The following is an 18,762-nucleotide window of genomic DNA, read 5'->3' as shown; positions in this document are numbered from 1 at the left end:
TGAAACACCTAGTCTCTTGGCTTAAAATGTGCTTTAGAGATATATGATTATTCTGACCCCGCATCAGAGAGAAGTCAATTAAATTCTTGTGATATGTCAGCACTGTTAACAGTCAAAAAGAGACAAAGACATTTCAAAGGGAAAGGACTTTTTGATCAATGAGATCAGATTTCTATAATTCTCAATCATCATATCCCAGTGTAAACCCTTCTGTTCAGAATCCAGTTGAACCTTGGAGAATTCTATAGCCACATCCTTGAATGTCACTGCTTCCTGAAAAACCAGACAAATCCAGAATCGCTCAGCGGACGGGCTCCAAGCCCAGAAGTCAATGGAATGTAGAACAAAACAAAGCCAAGCAAAATATACCTATGACGGAGTGAGATTCTGATCGAGACAAATCGAGTCTGTTCATTCTTGCTTTGTGTCTAGTACTGTGTTTGAGTCTCCGTGAAATATAACAAATACCAGTCCACGAGTGACTGGAAATTTTATATGTGAAATAATTTCAAAACCATCTAGCACATAAAGAAATCGTGAACTTCTTTGGTTCAGACACAGGGTACTGCAGGCACTCCAGAAAGGAGACCAGGGTCTGCAACCATCGCGAGGGAAGGAGTTCCCTAAACGCTCTCAACTCCAGATGAACAATACAAGTAGAGGCAGAGTTTCTAAAGCAGAGGGATGTCAAGGCCCAACTCGCTGAAATTCTCGTTTAAACTGTGGAACAGAGGGCCAAAACATCAGTGTTTTTTTTTAAAGAAGTATGCTAGGTAATGCCAATGTGAAGTCAGTGTTGAGAATCCTACTTTTAAAGAAAAAAGCAGGACTTGAGTCGTACTAGATTCACAGGTGAGCTCCTTTACCCAAACTAAACCACAGACCACAGGAGCAGAGTGAAAAAACACCAGCCACCGGCTTAGCTGCCAATGCTGACTCTTTGTTCTGCCATTTATTGGCTGTGTGAATTCTCTTTGCAACTCTTTTTTTTTTTAAGTTTATTATTTATTTGAGAGAGAGAGCACGAGTGGGGGGGTGGAGCGGCAGAGGGAGAAGCAGACTCCCTGCTCAGCAGAGAGCCCGACAGGGGCCTGGATCCCAAGGCCCCAGGATCACGACCGCAGCAGAGGGCAGACGCTTCCCGGCAGACGCAGCCAAGGGCAGACGCTTCCCCAGGGGTCCCCGCAACTCTTAGGAACAGCTCTTTCGGAATGTTCTGCCCTGGGCCTTTGCTTACTTCTCTGTGTTGACTGATGGTGTACGGATGAGAATATACTTTTTGTATTCATTCCAAATCCAATCTTCCTCAGGAGTACAGCTATCCTTCAATCTCCCCAAACAAAACCATCTTGGCATTTTCCAGAACTTCCTTCCTCCTCTGTATATCCACTTCTCTCACCGAGTCAAACTTCTTCCTTGGAACCTGTTAGGGTACAGGCGATTGGCTTGTTGGTCACGATCCTCCACCCTCTGGCCTCACCCTACGTTTTTATCAGTAACTTCAGTCTCCGTCTGGCTCTCACACATGACACACTCACCCCCACCATCACACTGCCGATCATGTTTCCCACTCTGCCTGTCACATCCTAAACTCGTACACAGGACTCAATTCCCACTGCAAACCCCGCATGCTATTTGAAGCTTTCCCTGCCTTCTCCAGCCTGCAAGACCCTCCCCCTTCTCAAAACTGCTTTAACTCTTACCCTGCCCATTTAACCACACACTTAAATATACGTATAAATACGTATGTATAAAGGCATGTGGATGTGTGTGTATACACAGAATCCCTAACGATTCTGTAATGACTGTGCAAGCTTTCTGGGGACAGGGACCTGATCCAGTGTGTGCTGGCCTTGCCAGCAGGGCCAAGAACAGAGCTGTGCCCGTGACTAGTTCAGAAGATGGACGGCCGCACGCACGCATTAAAGACAGTTAGATATAGAGGACAGTGAGGGGAAGACACCAGAAGAGTAGTTAACATTCCTTTCAGATATTGCCTTTACCACAAAGTATTATATCTATTTACCTACCAAAAAATAGAGTTCTTAATGTTCTGTTCAGAATGTTTTTTTCTGAATTTTAACATTTAAATAAATGAAATGATATGAAATACATTAATTAGAAAATGCAAATGTCCTCTATTTGTAACATTCATAAAAACACTAACAGTATTCTCCTAGAATATTATTTTTCTTTGCATTTACAAACAAACCATTTTTTACAATAATGTACATACTACTTTACTACTATTTACACAAATATATTTTGGGCATTTCATCAAATGGATTCACCTTAGTTTATTTAAATAGTTTATTTAACTTAGCATTTAAATTATTTCCAATTTTCTGCTATATCACAAGCTGGCTACAATAAATACCCATCTAGATATAGAGACACAGCTTTTCACCAGTGTTTCATGGAAACATTCTTAACATGAAATTACTGGGTTAAAGAATATATACATTAAATATGAAAGCTATTGTTCTTCTAGTTCCCAATCATTTCAGGCATTAAGTTTGTTACTCCAATAAGACAGTATATAAGTATATAAATATTTCGTATTTGTACTTACACTAGTAACGTTTAAGAGTGTCAGTCTGTTCATAGACTGGGCAGCTTATAAACAGCGGAAATTTATTTCTTACAATCTGTAGTCTTGGAAGTCCAAGATCAAGGTGCCAAAAGGGTAGAATTCTGGTGAAGGCCTTCCTCCTGGTTCTGTTCCAGACGGTGGTCTTCTTGCCGTGTTCTCACATGGCCAAAGGGGCAAGAAGGCTCTCTACGGTCTCTTACATAAGGACACTAATCCCATTCGTGAGCGGTTCACCCTCATGACCTAATCACCTCCCGAAGGCCCCACCTCCAAATGCCATCACCTTGGGGATTATGTTTGAAACCAGAAGAATTTTGCGGAGATGGAAACATTCAATCTACAGCAGAGTGTCTATTTTTCCTAACTGCCACCAACATGACTATCACAGTTTTTTAAATCTTTGCTAATATGAAACATTACAAAAGAGTTGGGTAATTCAAAATAATCGAAGTATTTTACATTACTTTGAATATTAATGTGGCCCTATTCAAGTGTATATTGGCCAGTTGTATTCCCTCGGTGAACTCTGTGTTCCCATCTTTTCCCCTTTTCTTTTATTAATTTGTAGATGCTCTTTTATAGCATGAATAGGAACCCTTGTCTACGACAAACGACATACGGTAAGTATACTTCCTTATCTGGCTGATGGTGTAACTAGGTAACATAAGTTTTTAGTTTTTATACCGTCAAGCCTAATAACTCTTTCATAATTTCTGACACTGGCAGGCCTGTGAAGAAAGGCCTTCACAACAAAGGATTATTATTTTTTTAATTACCCTAAACTTTATTTTGGCACAACCATGATCTTGTATTTTACATTAAGAAAATATTTAATTTTTCCAATTAAACCTCTCCAGACTGTTTTTAGATTTGGTATGGTAGGAATTTAATGCTATTTCCCCCAACACTTAATGTTGTAAGAATATTTTTAAATAAACTATCCTTTCTCTATGATTTAAATACCAATTTGAAGATAAATCACTTTCTATCGAAATCACTGATCTGTTTCTGGACTTGCTAGTCTATAGCTTTGGGAGGAAAAATTACCTTTGCTGTCTTGTAAAGTATGGCAGTAAAATTTTCTGAGTAGACAGAGAAGCAAGTTAGGAAACATGAGGAGCAGCTCTGGATGCCTGTTTCTTTAGTCACATAGGTCTCTTTCACGATTCATTTTTGTTGCCCTGGAATTTTTTTTCTTCATGTCTTCTCTTTAGTTCCTATAGAAGCTAGAGGTTCAGACCTAAAGAAGCTGGTCTAACTCTGAGGCTTACCCGTACCCCCAGGAGGGAAACAAACAACAGGTCAAAAGAAGGGACCTCCTCCCCCAATACAGACACACCACTGGCACCCAGACACAGACCTGGTGTGATCTCTGAGGACCACAGACACTTAACTAAACTCTGATAGAAACATCAAGTTCCATATATGCCTCAGATATAAGATGAAACATGCCAGAATCCAGGCTTGGGGCACAGCAGAGAAGGGACTTGCTCTAGTCCTGATTCCATCATATGAACCTTGAAACTGTCTTTAATAAAGGCTTCGTCTCCTCGCTGTCTGCCAAATGCGGATAATCATTGGGATCCTGCCTTAAGTCACAGCGTTCCTGGGACCTGGGACCATATGTCACAAAACAGCTGTAGGTGATGTAATTTACTATACAAATATAGGGGATCACTGTTAAATACTAACAATAGGCTTTTAAAGCTTGAGATATTATACAGCAGGACCGTTCCATAGAAATCTAATGCAAGCCCCTGGGGCACCTGGCTGGCTCAGTTAGTTCTTGATCTCAGGGTCCTGAATTCAGGCCCCATGTTGGGCTCCACGCTGGGCATGGATCCAACTTAAAAAAAAAAAAGAAGAAGAAGAAATATAATGCAAGCCTCATATGCAATTTTAAATTTTTTAATAGCCACATGAAAAGAAAAATTAGACAGGTAGAATTTAAATAACATATTTCATTTAACACAATACATCCAAAATATTATCATTTTAACATGTACTTGATATAACTTATTAAGGTATAAGTATTAAGTACTAAGTCTCCCAAATCTAGTTATCTTACAAGTACATCTCAATTTGGTCTACAATTTTAAGTACTCAATAGCCACATATGGCTAGCTACCTTAATAGTGCAAGTATATGGTTTAAATGCTTATGTTATAGAGTGGAAAACTGAGGTTCAGAGGTATTAAGGGATTTTCTTCAAGGTCATCTGATTTTACTATGGTTGAGTTTGGTTTAGAATTCCATTCTTTGAACCTACCTGTACTTTATTTTTGCACCTAGCGTGGTAGGGATGTAATTTTTTTTTTCTCCCAAGCTTTTATCTGACTAATCTACATTTCCTGAGTGAATGAATCATTCTTTCTGCACTAATTTAAAACAACACTTTTTAAATATAGTAAATTCCTACATAAAGTGCCTATCTGTTCCCGGACTTACCATTTTGTTCTACCTGCCATCTCTGGGGGAAAAGGAACTCTTGATCCCGTGGGTGTACGTAGTGACTATCTGCCAGCGGTTTCCCATCTGATTTACAACGACAGAACAATGCACAACACTTTAACGTTCCTATATGAACGTGTAACTGCAAATGCACACTGCATATACGTGGCTCTCACTACAGAGCCCGCTGCCAGGGCCAGCTCGGGAGGCCGCCATCACGGGACACAGGGGCAGACACACGCCTCAGCCCAAGTCACAGACTCGGGGAGTAGGTGCGGAGGTGCCGCAGTGAGGCGAGCGCGAAAGGAGGACAGAGAAATGCGAACCACAAGTCCCGGACTGCAGCGCCGGCGAAGAGCCTGAAGCCACCGCCGCGGAACCGTTGGGGCGGTCGGCGCGGCCTCCTTTCGGAAGCCCGGCGGCGGGGGCGGAGCTTAGAGGGCGCAGGGCGGGGCTGGGGGCGTGACTGGAGGCCGTGGGGGGCGTGGCCGGAGGCAGGGGGCGTCGGGCGAGGAAACAAGTCAGGAAGGCAGGGTGGGTCGCTAAGGCGATGAAAGAGGCAGGCGGGGGAGCTGCAAAGCGCACGCTTCTTGCACTTCGGTTCAAAAATCAGTGATCTTGGAGAGCAGCTAAGTAGAAAATTGAGAGAAGGCAGATTGTAGCGTGATAGGAAATGAACACTTAGAAACGGAAGCAGTATAGCTTTTAAGCCGGTAAATTCTGGAAGGGGAAAAGAAGAGAAAAACTAGCAGTAAGGGCAACCTAAACTTTTTTTTACACAGGGAACGAAAGAGTATCTATACATATTTGAACACGTGAGGAAAAATCTCAATGAAGGAAATGAATTTAAAGTTCTACAGAAAAGACAAATGGAGGAGTTGCAGCTCCAACGTCCTCCAGCTGCAAGACTGAGGCTCCCCATTCAGGACAGGAACCGGATTCAGTGAGAAAGGTCCACTTAGAATTTTATCCAGAAGGCTTCTCCTCGTTTTCAGATATATTAACGCAACTGTCTGAGCCAGGAATTAGGGTAAAGAAGGGTTGCAGAGATTTTGAAAATGGGCACAAAAGATAACCGACAAGAGCTACTCCGGAGTCCTCCCTTTTCCTCACTAGACTAAGCACCAATTCTTTCGCGTTATCGGTCACTACCTATAGTGGGGCCCCTACAAGATGACACAAGCTAATGTTTGGAGGATGAAAGAAGCAAGCTTCAATTTCATTATAAGCTTTTTTTGTTTTGCTCAAAGAGCAACGGAAAGAACGCTTTCAGGAAACACTGGTGGCATGTGTGTGCTGGGATCCACCTTGGCTTTTCTACTTCCTCAGACACCACTTCTCTTCCAATACGTGTAAGGAATGTGGCTGTTTCCCCCAGAAACGTCTCTTGGCACTGCCCACGTGGGGACGGAGCCACACGGTCAGCGGGAGGAGAGAAGCATGAGGGTCGCAGGCCTTGTTCCAGGCACACCACTCTACACGAAGGTCAGGAGGAAAACAAAACTTAGCTGTGCCATTATCCCTTCCCCTTTTCATCCACCCAGAGGTCATACCTCCCTCTTTTCTTACAATTAAAAAAAGCTACTGAAAACCCGGAGACCTATTCTGGTTGCCAGAGCAAACATATGAGCGGAGACAAACTTGATAATGGGAGGAAAATCGGGGCCCCCATTCTGACCTCACCTCTGGCCCCCATGCCAACAGATCAGGTGGGAAGTGGCAGGACCGCGGCCGTATGTGGCTTCTACTGAGAACCGCAAATTCAACCCTTTTCTTGTTTTTCAGGACAGAGGTTACTCACACAAACAATAGATGTTTTTGTTGTTACTGAATTTTAGCCCCAAATACAGGCAGTTGAGGCTATTACTCTCTCCTGTGCTATTTCGGTGATGCAGTGGGGAGGCTCCAAAAGGATCCCATATCCACAGCAGAGCACAGACAAAATTCCTTCCAAGTTTCCATTCACTTCTCTGCGTTAGCATCAAAAACTCCTGGAATTCTAGAGATGTTCTAATGGCGATCACGTCTACCAGGCCTAAGGGTCACAGGAATATCCACTTTATTCTTTCGTTTGGTCTCCTTGAGTTCTCATTGACAAGACTGGAAGGTGAAGTGTACGGCATGATTTATGTACGCAGCGTGAAAGTGCTCCTGAATGTCTGCTTTATTCTCATGCGAGTGTAGGAGAAATGCTTGTTCTTAGTAGAGTGGAGACAAAAATGGAGTTTTTCAGAATAAATGTTTATTTAAGAATTAAGGGAAAACAAAAACATTAAAGCATAGGAGAACATTGACTGAATACAAGTGTCTCGTTTGGTCTGAAATCTTGAAAAAGTTACTCTAACTACTTACCTGAGGTAGATTTAGGTTGGCACTGTCTCAAGAGAACCTCCATCCATCCCAGAAGTTACCTTCTAGTTTTGGTTACAGGCTCCCAAGTGGTCCTCTCCAACCTCAGGTTATGCTCTATGAATAACACCAACACCTTCTTCCCCCCACGGTTAAAGGCCCTCACACTCAGACCTGTCTCATACCCCAACTGTTCTCCATTTGAGGGATGGTCCATCCTTAATTTACCTAAAGACTAGAGATAATTACCAGTAAAATTAGTTGAAAGAAGGGGTAAGTTATTGCCCTGCCAAGGATACCAACTGTCTCCTTCTCCAAGTTCTAATGACTAACTAGTAGCCATAAGGACTAACTTTCATCACCACCATACCATACACCCAATACTATTTTGAGTATTATAACCGTCAAACATATACTAGCGATTGGCATGATCTGCGCCAAAGAGAAACAAATACATCTTGTGTGTCTTATCACACTGGGCAACTTTTCATGGTATCAGAGCTATTAATGAAAATTACTAAAACACAACAGGTCAAATAAACTTCCAGCATTTGTTTTCTAAAATAACCAAAACACCAAAAAAAACCCCAAGAAAATCCCACCCTAGAACCAGATTCCTTATTATCACTATAAGCTATACCGACTGACCCTAAGATTATTAAGCTCATCAACCAGTCTTTAGAATCAAAGCTGAGAGCCATACACACAGTAGCAGTTGGCCGCCTCCATAAGTCTGAATGCCAACACTCTCTGGGGTTCAGGGGTTTGTTAAAATAAACCAGAGAACCCAGAGTAGCAACAAAATATTTACTCACCAGTCTATAGGAATCTTAAGTATTTATATTACATGTCCTTTAATCTGAGGGAAGAAAAAACCCCTCAGAATTGTCCATTTATAATCCCTGGATTACTTATAGTATTTCTAGAGAATGCTAAATATGATCATTAATTTTCCTGTTAAATTGGAGATAAGTGCTTATTCTTAATCTCGGATAGATCTGCCAACCACTTTTCCCTTCTAGCATTCAGAACCCTACATTCCAAGCCACACAGGTACCTTATGTTGTGGTGACTGCAATCCTTTCCCTGGGAATAAGAAGTCTTCTCTTTCCTTGGCAGAACTGACATAAATGAAAGGCGTATCATTATGAGGCTTGATTTGTTATAAACAGCAGGATAATGGAGTGAAAAGAACACCAGCTTTGGAATCTGGGATACTCAAAATCAAATAGCTCCTTCATTAATAATGCATCATCATGTGTTTACCCTGTGCCTACTCACGCTTAAACCTTTCTTTTGGTTTCCCTTTAATCATTTTGCAAGGAGCTGAAGAGCATTTTATCACCGAAAGAGACAAGTTAAATAAAGTCATAAAAATACGGATGCTAGCGACATCGTGACATGTCTATTATACCGAAAGCTGCATTTCTGAGTTTAAAGAACTAGATCTCTAAAGCTGAAATTTCAAATACCAGTGATCATCTCAAAGATGTTCGAGGGAAAGGAAACTTTTGAGGGGAATGCCTTAACTCACACTAAGTAAAAAGCTGAGCATTCTGTCTCTTTATGAGGTTGGCCCTCCAGAGGGGGAACTTTTGGGAGAGTTTTGATCTAGGGAACTACTCCCCAGCTGTTCGGTTCTTTTCACTACCAGCAGAAGGTATCCCAGGCTACTGTCAGCACACTAGTCCCCATTCTAGCCGAGAATAAAAAAATCGACAGAGGCCAAGTCAATACAATCCTCTCCCCCAACAGGAACACATGCCACACCTTCTAACACACGGTTACAGTCCTTTCCTTTATTGCATTTCCAAATTTTAAAAAGTGAAAAGTAAAGCAATCATTAAGTGGTTCAGATAAAAGAAAAGCATCTTTACCTGAGTTACCCATCAGGCCTACTGTGACCAGCCCTAGCTCCTCCCAGAACAAGCTTCTGGGTATCTAAACAACCGTTTACATATTGACTCCATTAAAAGTCAGCTCTACCATACGGGTCAACTATTACCTATTATATGTACACAGTCTACAATCAGATCTCTCGCTGGCGCAAAATTCTCCACAGAATACGTTCTTTGGGACCCAGTAAGGTAGGAGTTTCCAGCAAGGCTTTTTTCAGACTCAAGGGGGTTTTCACTTATTTGAGTTCCCTGGTGTACCATAAGAGCTGAACAGTGACAGTTTTTCTCACTCAGATACTTTGTAAGGTCTTTCCTCGGATTGGGTTTCTTTGGTGCAAACCCAAGAAGGCTCTCCAACTCATGTTTTTGCCACATTCAAGACAAATACACACATTTTCACCAGTATGGCTTCTCTGAAGAGTAAGGAAGTCATAGCTCTGTTAGAAGCTTTTTACACACCTGCTGGGGTTTCTCCCCATTGTGGGCTTTCTGACGTCCAATGTGACGCGCATACTGTCTGAAGCCCTGTTGACGCTGAGGGCATTTAAAAAGTCCCCTGGTGTGAATTCTCTTGGGATGAGGAGGGGTGAGCATTGCTAGAAAGCTCTCTCACACTTACTGCATTTGTAAGGTTTCCTACCTGTAGGACTCCCCTTGTGGGTGATAAGATATGAGCTTGGGACTAAAAGTTTTCCCAAACTCAGGGCATTTGTAAGGTTTCTCACTGGAGTGACTGATAACATGTTTTGCTAGGGTAGCTCTATGGGCAAACCAGTTCTCAACTTCCCACAGCAGCACTCTCTGGTCCCCACTGAAGTCTGAGCTCTGAGGAAAAGTCTGAGATTTGCCTGGAGTTCTTGACTGAGTTCTCTGACACGTACATACATTTTTTATGGTATTATAACTTCTTGTCCGATCAAGACATTTGTGAGGCTTCTGATGCATGGGGAGGGCTGAGCTCAAGACCTTTCTCGCCCATATTACAGATATACGGTTTGTCACCGATACGGATTGTCTGATGTTGAAGAAGGGCTGAGCTCTGGTGGAAGCTTTTATCACATACACTGTATTTATAATGCAGCTCCTCGGTCTGCGTTCTCATTTTCTGTTGGGCAACAAAGTCCATGCCTAGGAGGAAGCCGCTCTCGCATGGAGACCACTGGTGTGGTTTCTCTTCCATGTGAATTCTTTGATGCACAATGAGGTCTGAGCTACAGCTGAAACTTTTCTCATATTCAAGGCATTTGAAAGTGTGAGTGTGAGTTGCCTGATGCCTGATGAGGTTGGCACTCCGAGTAAAACTTCTCATGCACTCCAAGCACTTATAAGGCTTCTCACCTGTATGGACTCTCTGGTGTACAATGAGGTCGGATTTCTGGCCAAAGCACTTCTCACAGGCCCCGCACTTATAGGGCTTCTCCCCCGTGTGAACTCTTTTATGAACGATGAAGGCGGAACGGTGTCGGTAACTTTTCTCACACTTATTACATTTGTAGGGCCTTTCACCAGTATGAGTTCTCTGGTGGCTAATAAGATCTGATTTCCCACTAAAAGCTTTTTCACACTCCAGACACTTAAATGGTTTCTCACCTGTGTGAGTTCTTCGGTGCCTTATGAGGTTTGTGCTTCGACTGAAGCACTTATCACACTCACTACACAGGTACGGTTTCTCGCCTGTGTGGCTTCGCTGGTGGACAAGCAGATCAGAGCTCTGACCGAAATTCTTGCCACAAATATCACACGTATAGAATTTTTTACCTGCGTGCGTTCTCTGGTGTCCTGAAAGGGCTAGGTGGTGCCAAAAGCTCTTCTCGCATTTGCTACATTTATAAGGTTTCTCATAATTGTGGATCCTCTGGTGTGAAGTAAGATCTGAGCTTTGGATGAAGGTTTTCTCACACATATCACATCTATAAGGTTTCTCCCCAGTATGGGATCTCTCACACATAATAAGAGCTAAGTTTTCGCAGAAGTTTTGCTCACATTCAAGGCACTGGTGTATCTGATCATCTATCTGAGTAATCCCATGCACATGAATAAAAATCTTTTTACCCTTCTGGGGGCATACATGATAGATTTTCCTTTTCTGAGTTCTCTGACTGTATCTCTCTTCTGAAGTGTACATTTTCTATGGCTCTCTCCTAGGGAGTTTTCCACTGGTCTTCTTGACCCATCGTGTTCTTCACAGTCGTTTTCTTGGCAAGAACTTGAAAGATACATCTGTCGCAGGCCTTTCCGTCACGAGCAGCTCGTCTCTACACGTTTCCAGCATCATATACGCTAATTCCTTACTTGGTATTTCCAACCCTGCGAGACGAAGAAGAAATATTATTTATATTCCTGTAACTAAGAAAAGAATGCTCCAAGTTAAAATTACTGCAGGAAAGACAGAAATTCTCCATTAGAGTCCATAAATGCTCCAGTTTTTACAAGGGTTGAAACCAGGTAGTTTTCCTCTTTTCTAAGACAGAACTAGTCAGCAAGACATATGGGGAAAAGACCAAGAAGAGTTATTTCTCTTATGGAGCCCAGGTGATCTCAACACCAGGGTTCTTCCTCTTTCCCTTGCTTCACCTGAGTAATCAAGACAGGCCTAACAGTATGCTTGCTCAAAGCACACCCCAAAGGGACCGTGAACATCTATGCAGTCCTCTCCGTCGGAGGGTGTGGAAGGAACGGTAACGATCATCAGAATTTCCAGGGCGCCAGGAGAGAGAAGGGTTTCTGTGGCTCCATCGTCCCAGCTGTGTGATGCTGGGCAAGTTACTTAGTAACTCTTCCCCACCTAGTTCGTGCCTCTGTAAACTGGGATTTATAGCAGAAATGATTTCACATCGTTGACCTGAACAGTAAGCTAACCACGCCACGTCTTGCAGTAAGCACTCTGTGTTAGCTCTTACGCTATGATTATGATAAAGGTTCTGCCTTGTCATGATCCCATGAGCACAAACCCTGCTCAAAAATCCTGACTGACTACAGAGGAAAGCTTGGCTTCAAACCTGCTTTTACACCAGGCTTTTCTTTATACAGTGAAGAGATGTGGAAGAATTCCTCTCCTGTCAGAGGCATGTGTAAGTATGAAAGCACCTCGGGCTGAGCATCTTAAAGAAATGTGTCCTTCTACAAAGGAAGATCACAGTCCCATGACTCTCCTTTCTAACTGAACTGAAAACGGCCCTTTGCTCAGGCTGCCAATGTTCCACTCCTGGGTAAGACATGCGGCCACTTCTTCAAAGAGAGGAGAGAGATACAGCGGTCTTTCAACTGAGGACCTGTTTTCATGAAGCTACACCAGTAGATGAATTAAAGATGTCACAGCCAACAGGAAATATGGAAAGACAGACTCATGCTGTGTGTTGGGCTGATTCAGGAGAGCAGCCTGGGGGGAGTGAACTGGTCATTGCGTTTATCAACTGCTCACAATATACCAAAGAAGAAACACATGAGAAACAAAAGGGGAAAATACACCATTTTCTGTGTTCTTCACTTTTACTCTTTTCAAAGATCATTTCCATGTTTGAACCTCCTCGTACATTTAAAGCCCTTCTCAGCATCTAAGGAGGAAAAACTCATGACCGTGCTTCCTATTTTACCAAGAAAATTTAAGCAAACCAAAAACCAACACCACAACACACACGCTCAAAACAAAAACATAAAAAACCGCTTCTCCGTGCTCCCACCACATCAACCGCCTTCTTGCCAGTGTGGTCATGCACTCCACCTTTCCGTCCGTCACTCTGGAGGACAGACTGCCTCTGCTCAGTCTAAGGACAACCCTTCCATCCATGTACTGGATTCCATCCCTTTCCTTCACAAGGACATCATTCTAGCAATTCTATCCTCCCCGTCCTGCACCTGTTTTCTTCTGAATCACGCTAACCAGCAAACTGCCTGTTCCTGCTCTCCTAAAACAAATGCACAACCAACATGAAAACTTCTCTTGACCACCTCACCCTAGAGCTACTATCCTACTCCTCTGTTCCTTTTTACAGCAAAATTCCACGAAAGAAATAAATCCATTCACTGTCTCCAACTCTTGTCTTCCAAGGTTTCTGGAACATCCTCCAACCTAACATTCGCCCTCATCACTCTACCTAAACTGCTCCTGTTGGAAACCCACAAGCCCCAAAGCAACCTGCCTCCTGGTTTCCACTCTGACTCCTCTCCTGACTCTTCTACTGAGCACATGCCAGTCACCTTGGCCTCTTTGCTGCCGTTCAAACCATCTAGGTCACCCCCCTTCAGGATCTTTGTACTTTCTGTCACCCTGGCTAAAGTGTTATCCCCTCTGGATTGTCAAGGCTCCCTCCCTCGTCTTCTTCTAATCTTTGTCTGGCCATCTTTACGTTGTAACACACCTGCATCCCAGCTGACCCGCGCCTACAACACTCCTGTCCTTTCCTGTTTTATTTTTCTCCCTAGAATGTCAGCCCCTAAAGGATAAGGATTTTTGTTCATTTCATTTGCTGTTCCCCTATCCCTGGCACACAGTACGTGCTCGAAGTAGAATGGAAGTCCTTACTTGGCATCTCTGGACTCCCAAATAACCTACGAAAACTGAAATTGGTTGCAAATGTTATTCGGTATGTGTACATTCTTCTGGGGACAGAGTCCACCGTTCATCAACTGTGACGTGTAGGCCGAGAGCCTTCGTATTCGTGTGTGAAGACACAATACGAGAGCAGACTGAACACCACCCTAGTAAGTGTGATGGACCAAAACTCAAACAAAGCAGTTAATACAAGCAGAATAAGCAACGGCCACCTGAATTCAGAGGAAACAATGAGGCGAAAGGATCCAGAAGATGGATGACTTTCTGTTTCATCAATTTGGTGATTGGTTTTCCAATTTCCATTCAGCAATTTGTAAACTCTTCATGTGTAAAGCACAGAGACAGTTGTTATAAAAAAAAAAGTTATTTATAAATATAAAAAGAAATACCAATGCTTCAAATGTCAATTCAAACATGTTCTCAGGTTTAGTTTTAGGGGATGAAGAAAACTGCATGGGGTGGGAGTAGTTTCTTGAGTCAAGGCATAGACCGTCCATAGGAAATGTAGTGTTCAAACCACTACAGAGGGACAGAACGAGAGAAAAACGGGATGCACCGCTGAAACAGTCAAGTGCACAGCTCTGAGGGAAGCAGGTGAGCTGAACAAAAATGACACACGTTTATGTTAAATACAGTAACTCTACATCCCAGATATTTCAAATATCCGATCATGTCGCCATGATCGACAAAACTTAAAGAAATTCCGGGTATCCGCAGAACACATACCCTTGAGTACTGATGAACCATGGGCCTCTTGAGAAAGAGTTATACAAAAACTACTAGCAAAAAAACAAAACCGAAAACTACTAACAACATGCAGTGTACTAAGCAGAGAGGACGTTCTGCGGCGGCCGCAATCAGCCCCCAAAGCCTGTGGGGTCACAAAGAACAGGCTCTATTCAGTAGTTTAGACTCAACGCCCTGTATCTGCTTTTGCTTTACTTACACTCAAACAGAAGCTGAGCAAAGCAGCTGCGCGGAGCTGAAATCCGGACCCACTCCGCCACTCCTCTGCCTCATCTCAGTTCAGGGCAAATCCATCCTTTCCTGTCCTCAGGCCCAAACCTTGGAGTCACCCTGTAATCTTCTCCCTCACTCTCCACAATCGAGCCATCAACAAATTCATGGGCTCTACTCTCAAAACCAGAAAGCAACCGCTTCTCACCGCATCTGCCACTGCAGCCTGGTCCAGATCACATTCATTCTCTCCTGGATGATGGTAGAAACTTCCTAACTGGTTCCCACCAGTTAAGGGCTGAAGGGGTGCTCCCCAAATTTGTATGAAGCCCTAACCCCATGACCTTGGAACGTGACTGTATTTGGAAACAAGACCTTTATTTTTTGATTTTTTAAAAAGATTTTTTATTTTTAAGTAATCTCTATACCTACCGTGGGGCTGGAACTCACAACCCTGAGATCCAGAGTCCCATGTTCTACTGACTGAGCCAGCCAAGTGCCCCTGGAGACAGGACCTTTAAAGGGTGAAGTTAGGTGGGCTCTAATCCAACCTGACTGGTGTCTTTATAAGAAGACATCAGGACACAGAGATAGGAGGGATGCGTGTGCAGGGGGAAGACTGTATGAGGACAGAGAAGGTGGCTGTCTGCAAGCCATGGAGAGATGTCAGAAGAAACCAAGCCTGGCACTTTGATTTGGACTTCTAGCCTCCACAGCCGTGAGGAAATAAATTTGCTGCTGAAAGCGCTCAGTCTGTGGCATTTCATCACGGCAGCCCCGGTACCTCGTGCCACCCTCCAATCAGCACCGTCCTTACACTCAAACCCTCAACCCTGCAGCCAGTGACCTCCTGTTAAAACAAGAGGATGGGTTCTTCTCTCCCCACCGTTCTCCCCTCTCCCCTCCCGTCCCCGCCAGGCCTCACGATGGCCCAAGAGGCCTCACAAGGGCCGCTCTGCCACCCCCACCACTGCTGCTCTAACCCGCTCGTTCACACTCCCTCTGCGTGCTGCAAGGCGCCCACAATGGCTTCTAGCTGTCCTCACCCACACATTCCCCTTAGGGCCTCTGCCCTTCCTTTCTTGGCTCTCGAGCTTTCTTCCTCCAGGGATGTGCACAGCTCTCTCTTAATTCCCTCAACTATTTCGTCAACGGTCACTTCTCAAGGACGCCCCTCCGGACCGCTGTATCAGGACTGTGAACTGCCCCCATGCCCCAGTGCTGCCTATGCCGCTTTTCTGCTTGGCTTTTCTCCACAGCAATTACCACCTTCTGACACACGATATAATCCGTTTGTCTATTGTCTAAAATACAGCAAGGATGTTTATCTGTTTTGCGTGCTACTCTTTCTTTAGTATATGGAGCAGTGCGAGGCATACAGTTGGTGCTTACTAAGCCTCTGCTGAGTGCATGAATAAATCCTTAGTGCAATTCTACTTGTGTCCCTGTGGTAAAGGAAGAGGGCCGAATGCCAGAAGACACGGGAGCGTCTCTGACGGGGCACAGTCTAGGAGAGAGGAGGCTACCTCTGAAGGCTAGAGAAACTGTAGCTTCCCTAGAATCCAACTGGAAGGAAAGCAGCATTTACCTCCTGGTCCTGAGAATCTGATTTCTCAAGGAAGTAGCGTCTGTAAAACACAAGGATAAGAAAAGTATAAATAGTTACATATGAGCAGATTTAGCACTGGGTCACTTCACTTGGAGAACCTGAACATGGGTTAACTAGTTTCCTTAAAAGAGCAGTTGGGTTTTCTTATACAGCCCCTTAAATTCAGTTCTGAGGAGGTCGATCGCAGTCCCAAACCATCCCGTAGAACTCTACAGAAAAGGGCCAACAGAGACTCGGAGAGCCCTGTGCACGATCTGCAGCTTCCCCGGGACGTGACAGCGAGGAAGGCAAGGGCCCCAGCCTGACTCCCCGGGAGGACTGCACACGCCGGGGCGTCATCCCCGCCGCAGGGGCTCAGGCCACCCTCGCCCACAGCGCAGTCGGGAGCTCGAAACACACCTGCGCCCGAACAAAAGCATCGTTGAGCAGCAGCGCCCTTCCCTCACTGAAGGGCACGCAATCATCACATTGCTGGTTATTCGAAAGGTACGACGGCCTAAGGGGATTTCTGTGTCAGCCATGAACAATTGGGGAGGCGGTCAATTATGGGCCTAAAAGAAGTTCAAGAGCTCAGACTTGTCCACCGGTTCGTTCCCTCGGCAGCTTTAACCTGCCTATTCCAGGTCACTGAGGCTTCAGTTCCCTCAAGAACCTTTCGCTACTGAGGATCGGAAGCAAACAAGGAACCGCAGACAGCACACGGGGACATTTGGCTGGGGCTCTGTGGCACTTAGTCCCTACACGGCTGCCAGCACAAGACGACCTGTTTCACGGTTCTGGTTCCAGGTTAAGACGGAGCGAACACAGGCCGTTCTTGCTTTCCCTCACGATGCATGCAGGACATCTGCGCAGAACGTCTGGGCCAGCTACTTGAGGACTCTGAAAAGTAAAGAGCACGCAGGTCAAGGGAGACCAAAATTTAAAGCCCAACCCAACCAGCAGGGAGGGGACTCTTGTTGTTGTTGTCGTTCCCTTGAGTACCCCCTAGCCTGAATGCAATACAGCCTGAAGCAAAGGAGTCTGGGAAACTAAGTCGTAATTCAACCGGGATTTTTCAGAAAACCTACGAGCTTCCATGACAATTTCAACCTGACTTCAATGGATAGAAAACAGACTTAAATATGGAAGAAGAACGAACGAGTTACTTATGAAAGAACTACACAGGACATGGCAAGAAAACAAAGTTAGGAAGGGGAAAATGGTGGCTGCAGAAATCCCAATCTCCCAGCACATCCTTTAAAAGCTGTAAGAACAAGAGGAGAAACAAATGCACAACACAAACCCACACCTTCACCAAACCCCAGCCGGCTCGCTCTCATCTGCAAGCCTGCAGGCTACCAATGAGCAAAAGCGATCCAAAAACCCGGGGTAGAGAGGAGGGCTCGCGGCGCACAAAATCACCCGAGAGTCCTGCCAGAAAGTACAAAAGCACGGTTAAAGTTCTGATCAGAACAGGGTCTTAGGAAGGGACTTAGCTCGCACGCCAGACTTAAAGAGGCAGTCCTGGAGTGGCAATTCTTCAGGAAAGAGAGGAGCAAGGAAGGGAGAGGAACCCTTTGGACTGCACAGTAAAGGAAAAAAGGAGCAGAGAGAAATTTAAGATCCTTCAAGATGAAAAGAACATTTTTTTTAGAAAAAAGGAAAATAAAAAGGCACAATCCATGTCCCCACTATCTTAAAAAAAAAGAAAAAAAGCCATCTAGTAAAAAAAAAAAAAAAAAAAAAAGACAAAAAATCCACAAAACTTTACCACAATGGCAAAAGCAGCAAAGTGTCGCTGATTAGCAGTCTTGCTACACATGTACTCTAATAAGACAGACATAATCCAACTGGGAGGAGAAGACAACAAACTAAAATAACCTCACTGGTCATTGCATTAATGGCAGGCAGGGGTTAAAGGATACTACTGAAAACTGAAAAACCAGACAATTAAAGGCTAAATAAGAAAATGGGACTAAGGCATTACAAAAGATCTATGTTCAATGGTAGCCACGGTAACAAAAATCAAACATTCTAAAAAAATTTATAATGAAAGAGCAATGAAAACACAACAAGTGGCTGAAAAAACAGGACAAATAAAACTAACATGATCGTGCTGAGACGAAACTTATCAATCATATCAGTACATGCGAATGAGTTTGGCTCACCTATTCAAATGTTTTTACCAGGGCTCACGAAGACCCAACTATATGCTAAATACAAGAGACTCTTAAAGATTCAGAAAGGCTCATCCTAAAGGGACAGAAAAAGGAATACAGGCAAAGAGAAGCAATAAAAGAAGGCCTTGTGTTCAAGATATCAGGAAGAGGAGAATTCAGGCTGAAAAACATTAAACATGATAAAGGACACTTTT

At 44.0% G+C, this 18,762-nt stretch overlaps 1 protein-coding gene across 7 annotated transcripts in view; it reads right to left on the bottom strand.

Annotated features, from left to right (window-relative positions):
- Nucleotides 1-7,264: 7,264 nt before the first annotated feature.
- Nucleotides 7,265-18,762, bottom strand: part of ZNF322 (zinc finger protein 322) — a 23,336-nt gene continuing 11,838 nt past the window's right edge. For 2 of the 7 annotated variants that reach the window (XM_026511166.4, XM_026511167.4), the window contains exons 3-5: nt 17,173-17,288; nt 16,389-16,428; nt 7,265-11,598 (exon numbers count right to left, since the gene is read on the bottom strand). In XM_026511166.4, the coding sequence (XP_026366951.1) occupies nt 10,208-11,416 (1,209 nt within the window). In that variant the 5' untranslated portion in view covers nt 11,417-11,598; nt 16,389-16,428; nt 17,173-17,288 and the 3' untranslated portion in view covers nt 7,265-10,207. Of the gene's footprint in view, nt 17,289-18,762 lie in introns of all 7 variants that reach the window. The other 5 variants (XM_048225532.2, XM_026511168.4, XM_048225531.2 and 2 more) reach the window with 3 other exon arrangements.

This window comes from Ursus arctos, unplaced genomic scaffold, assembly GCF_023065955.2.
Source record: "Ursus arctos isolate Adak ecotype North America unplaced genomic scaffold, UrsArc2.0 scaffold_31, whole genome shotgun sequence".
Lineage (NCBI taxonomy): Eukaryota > Metazoa > Chordata > Mammalia > Carnivora > Ursidae > Ursus > Ursus arctos.
Note: the sequence above shows the minus strand (reverse complement) of the source record. Positions and strands in the feature narration are given on the sequence as shown.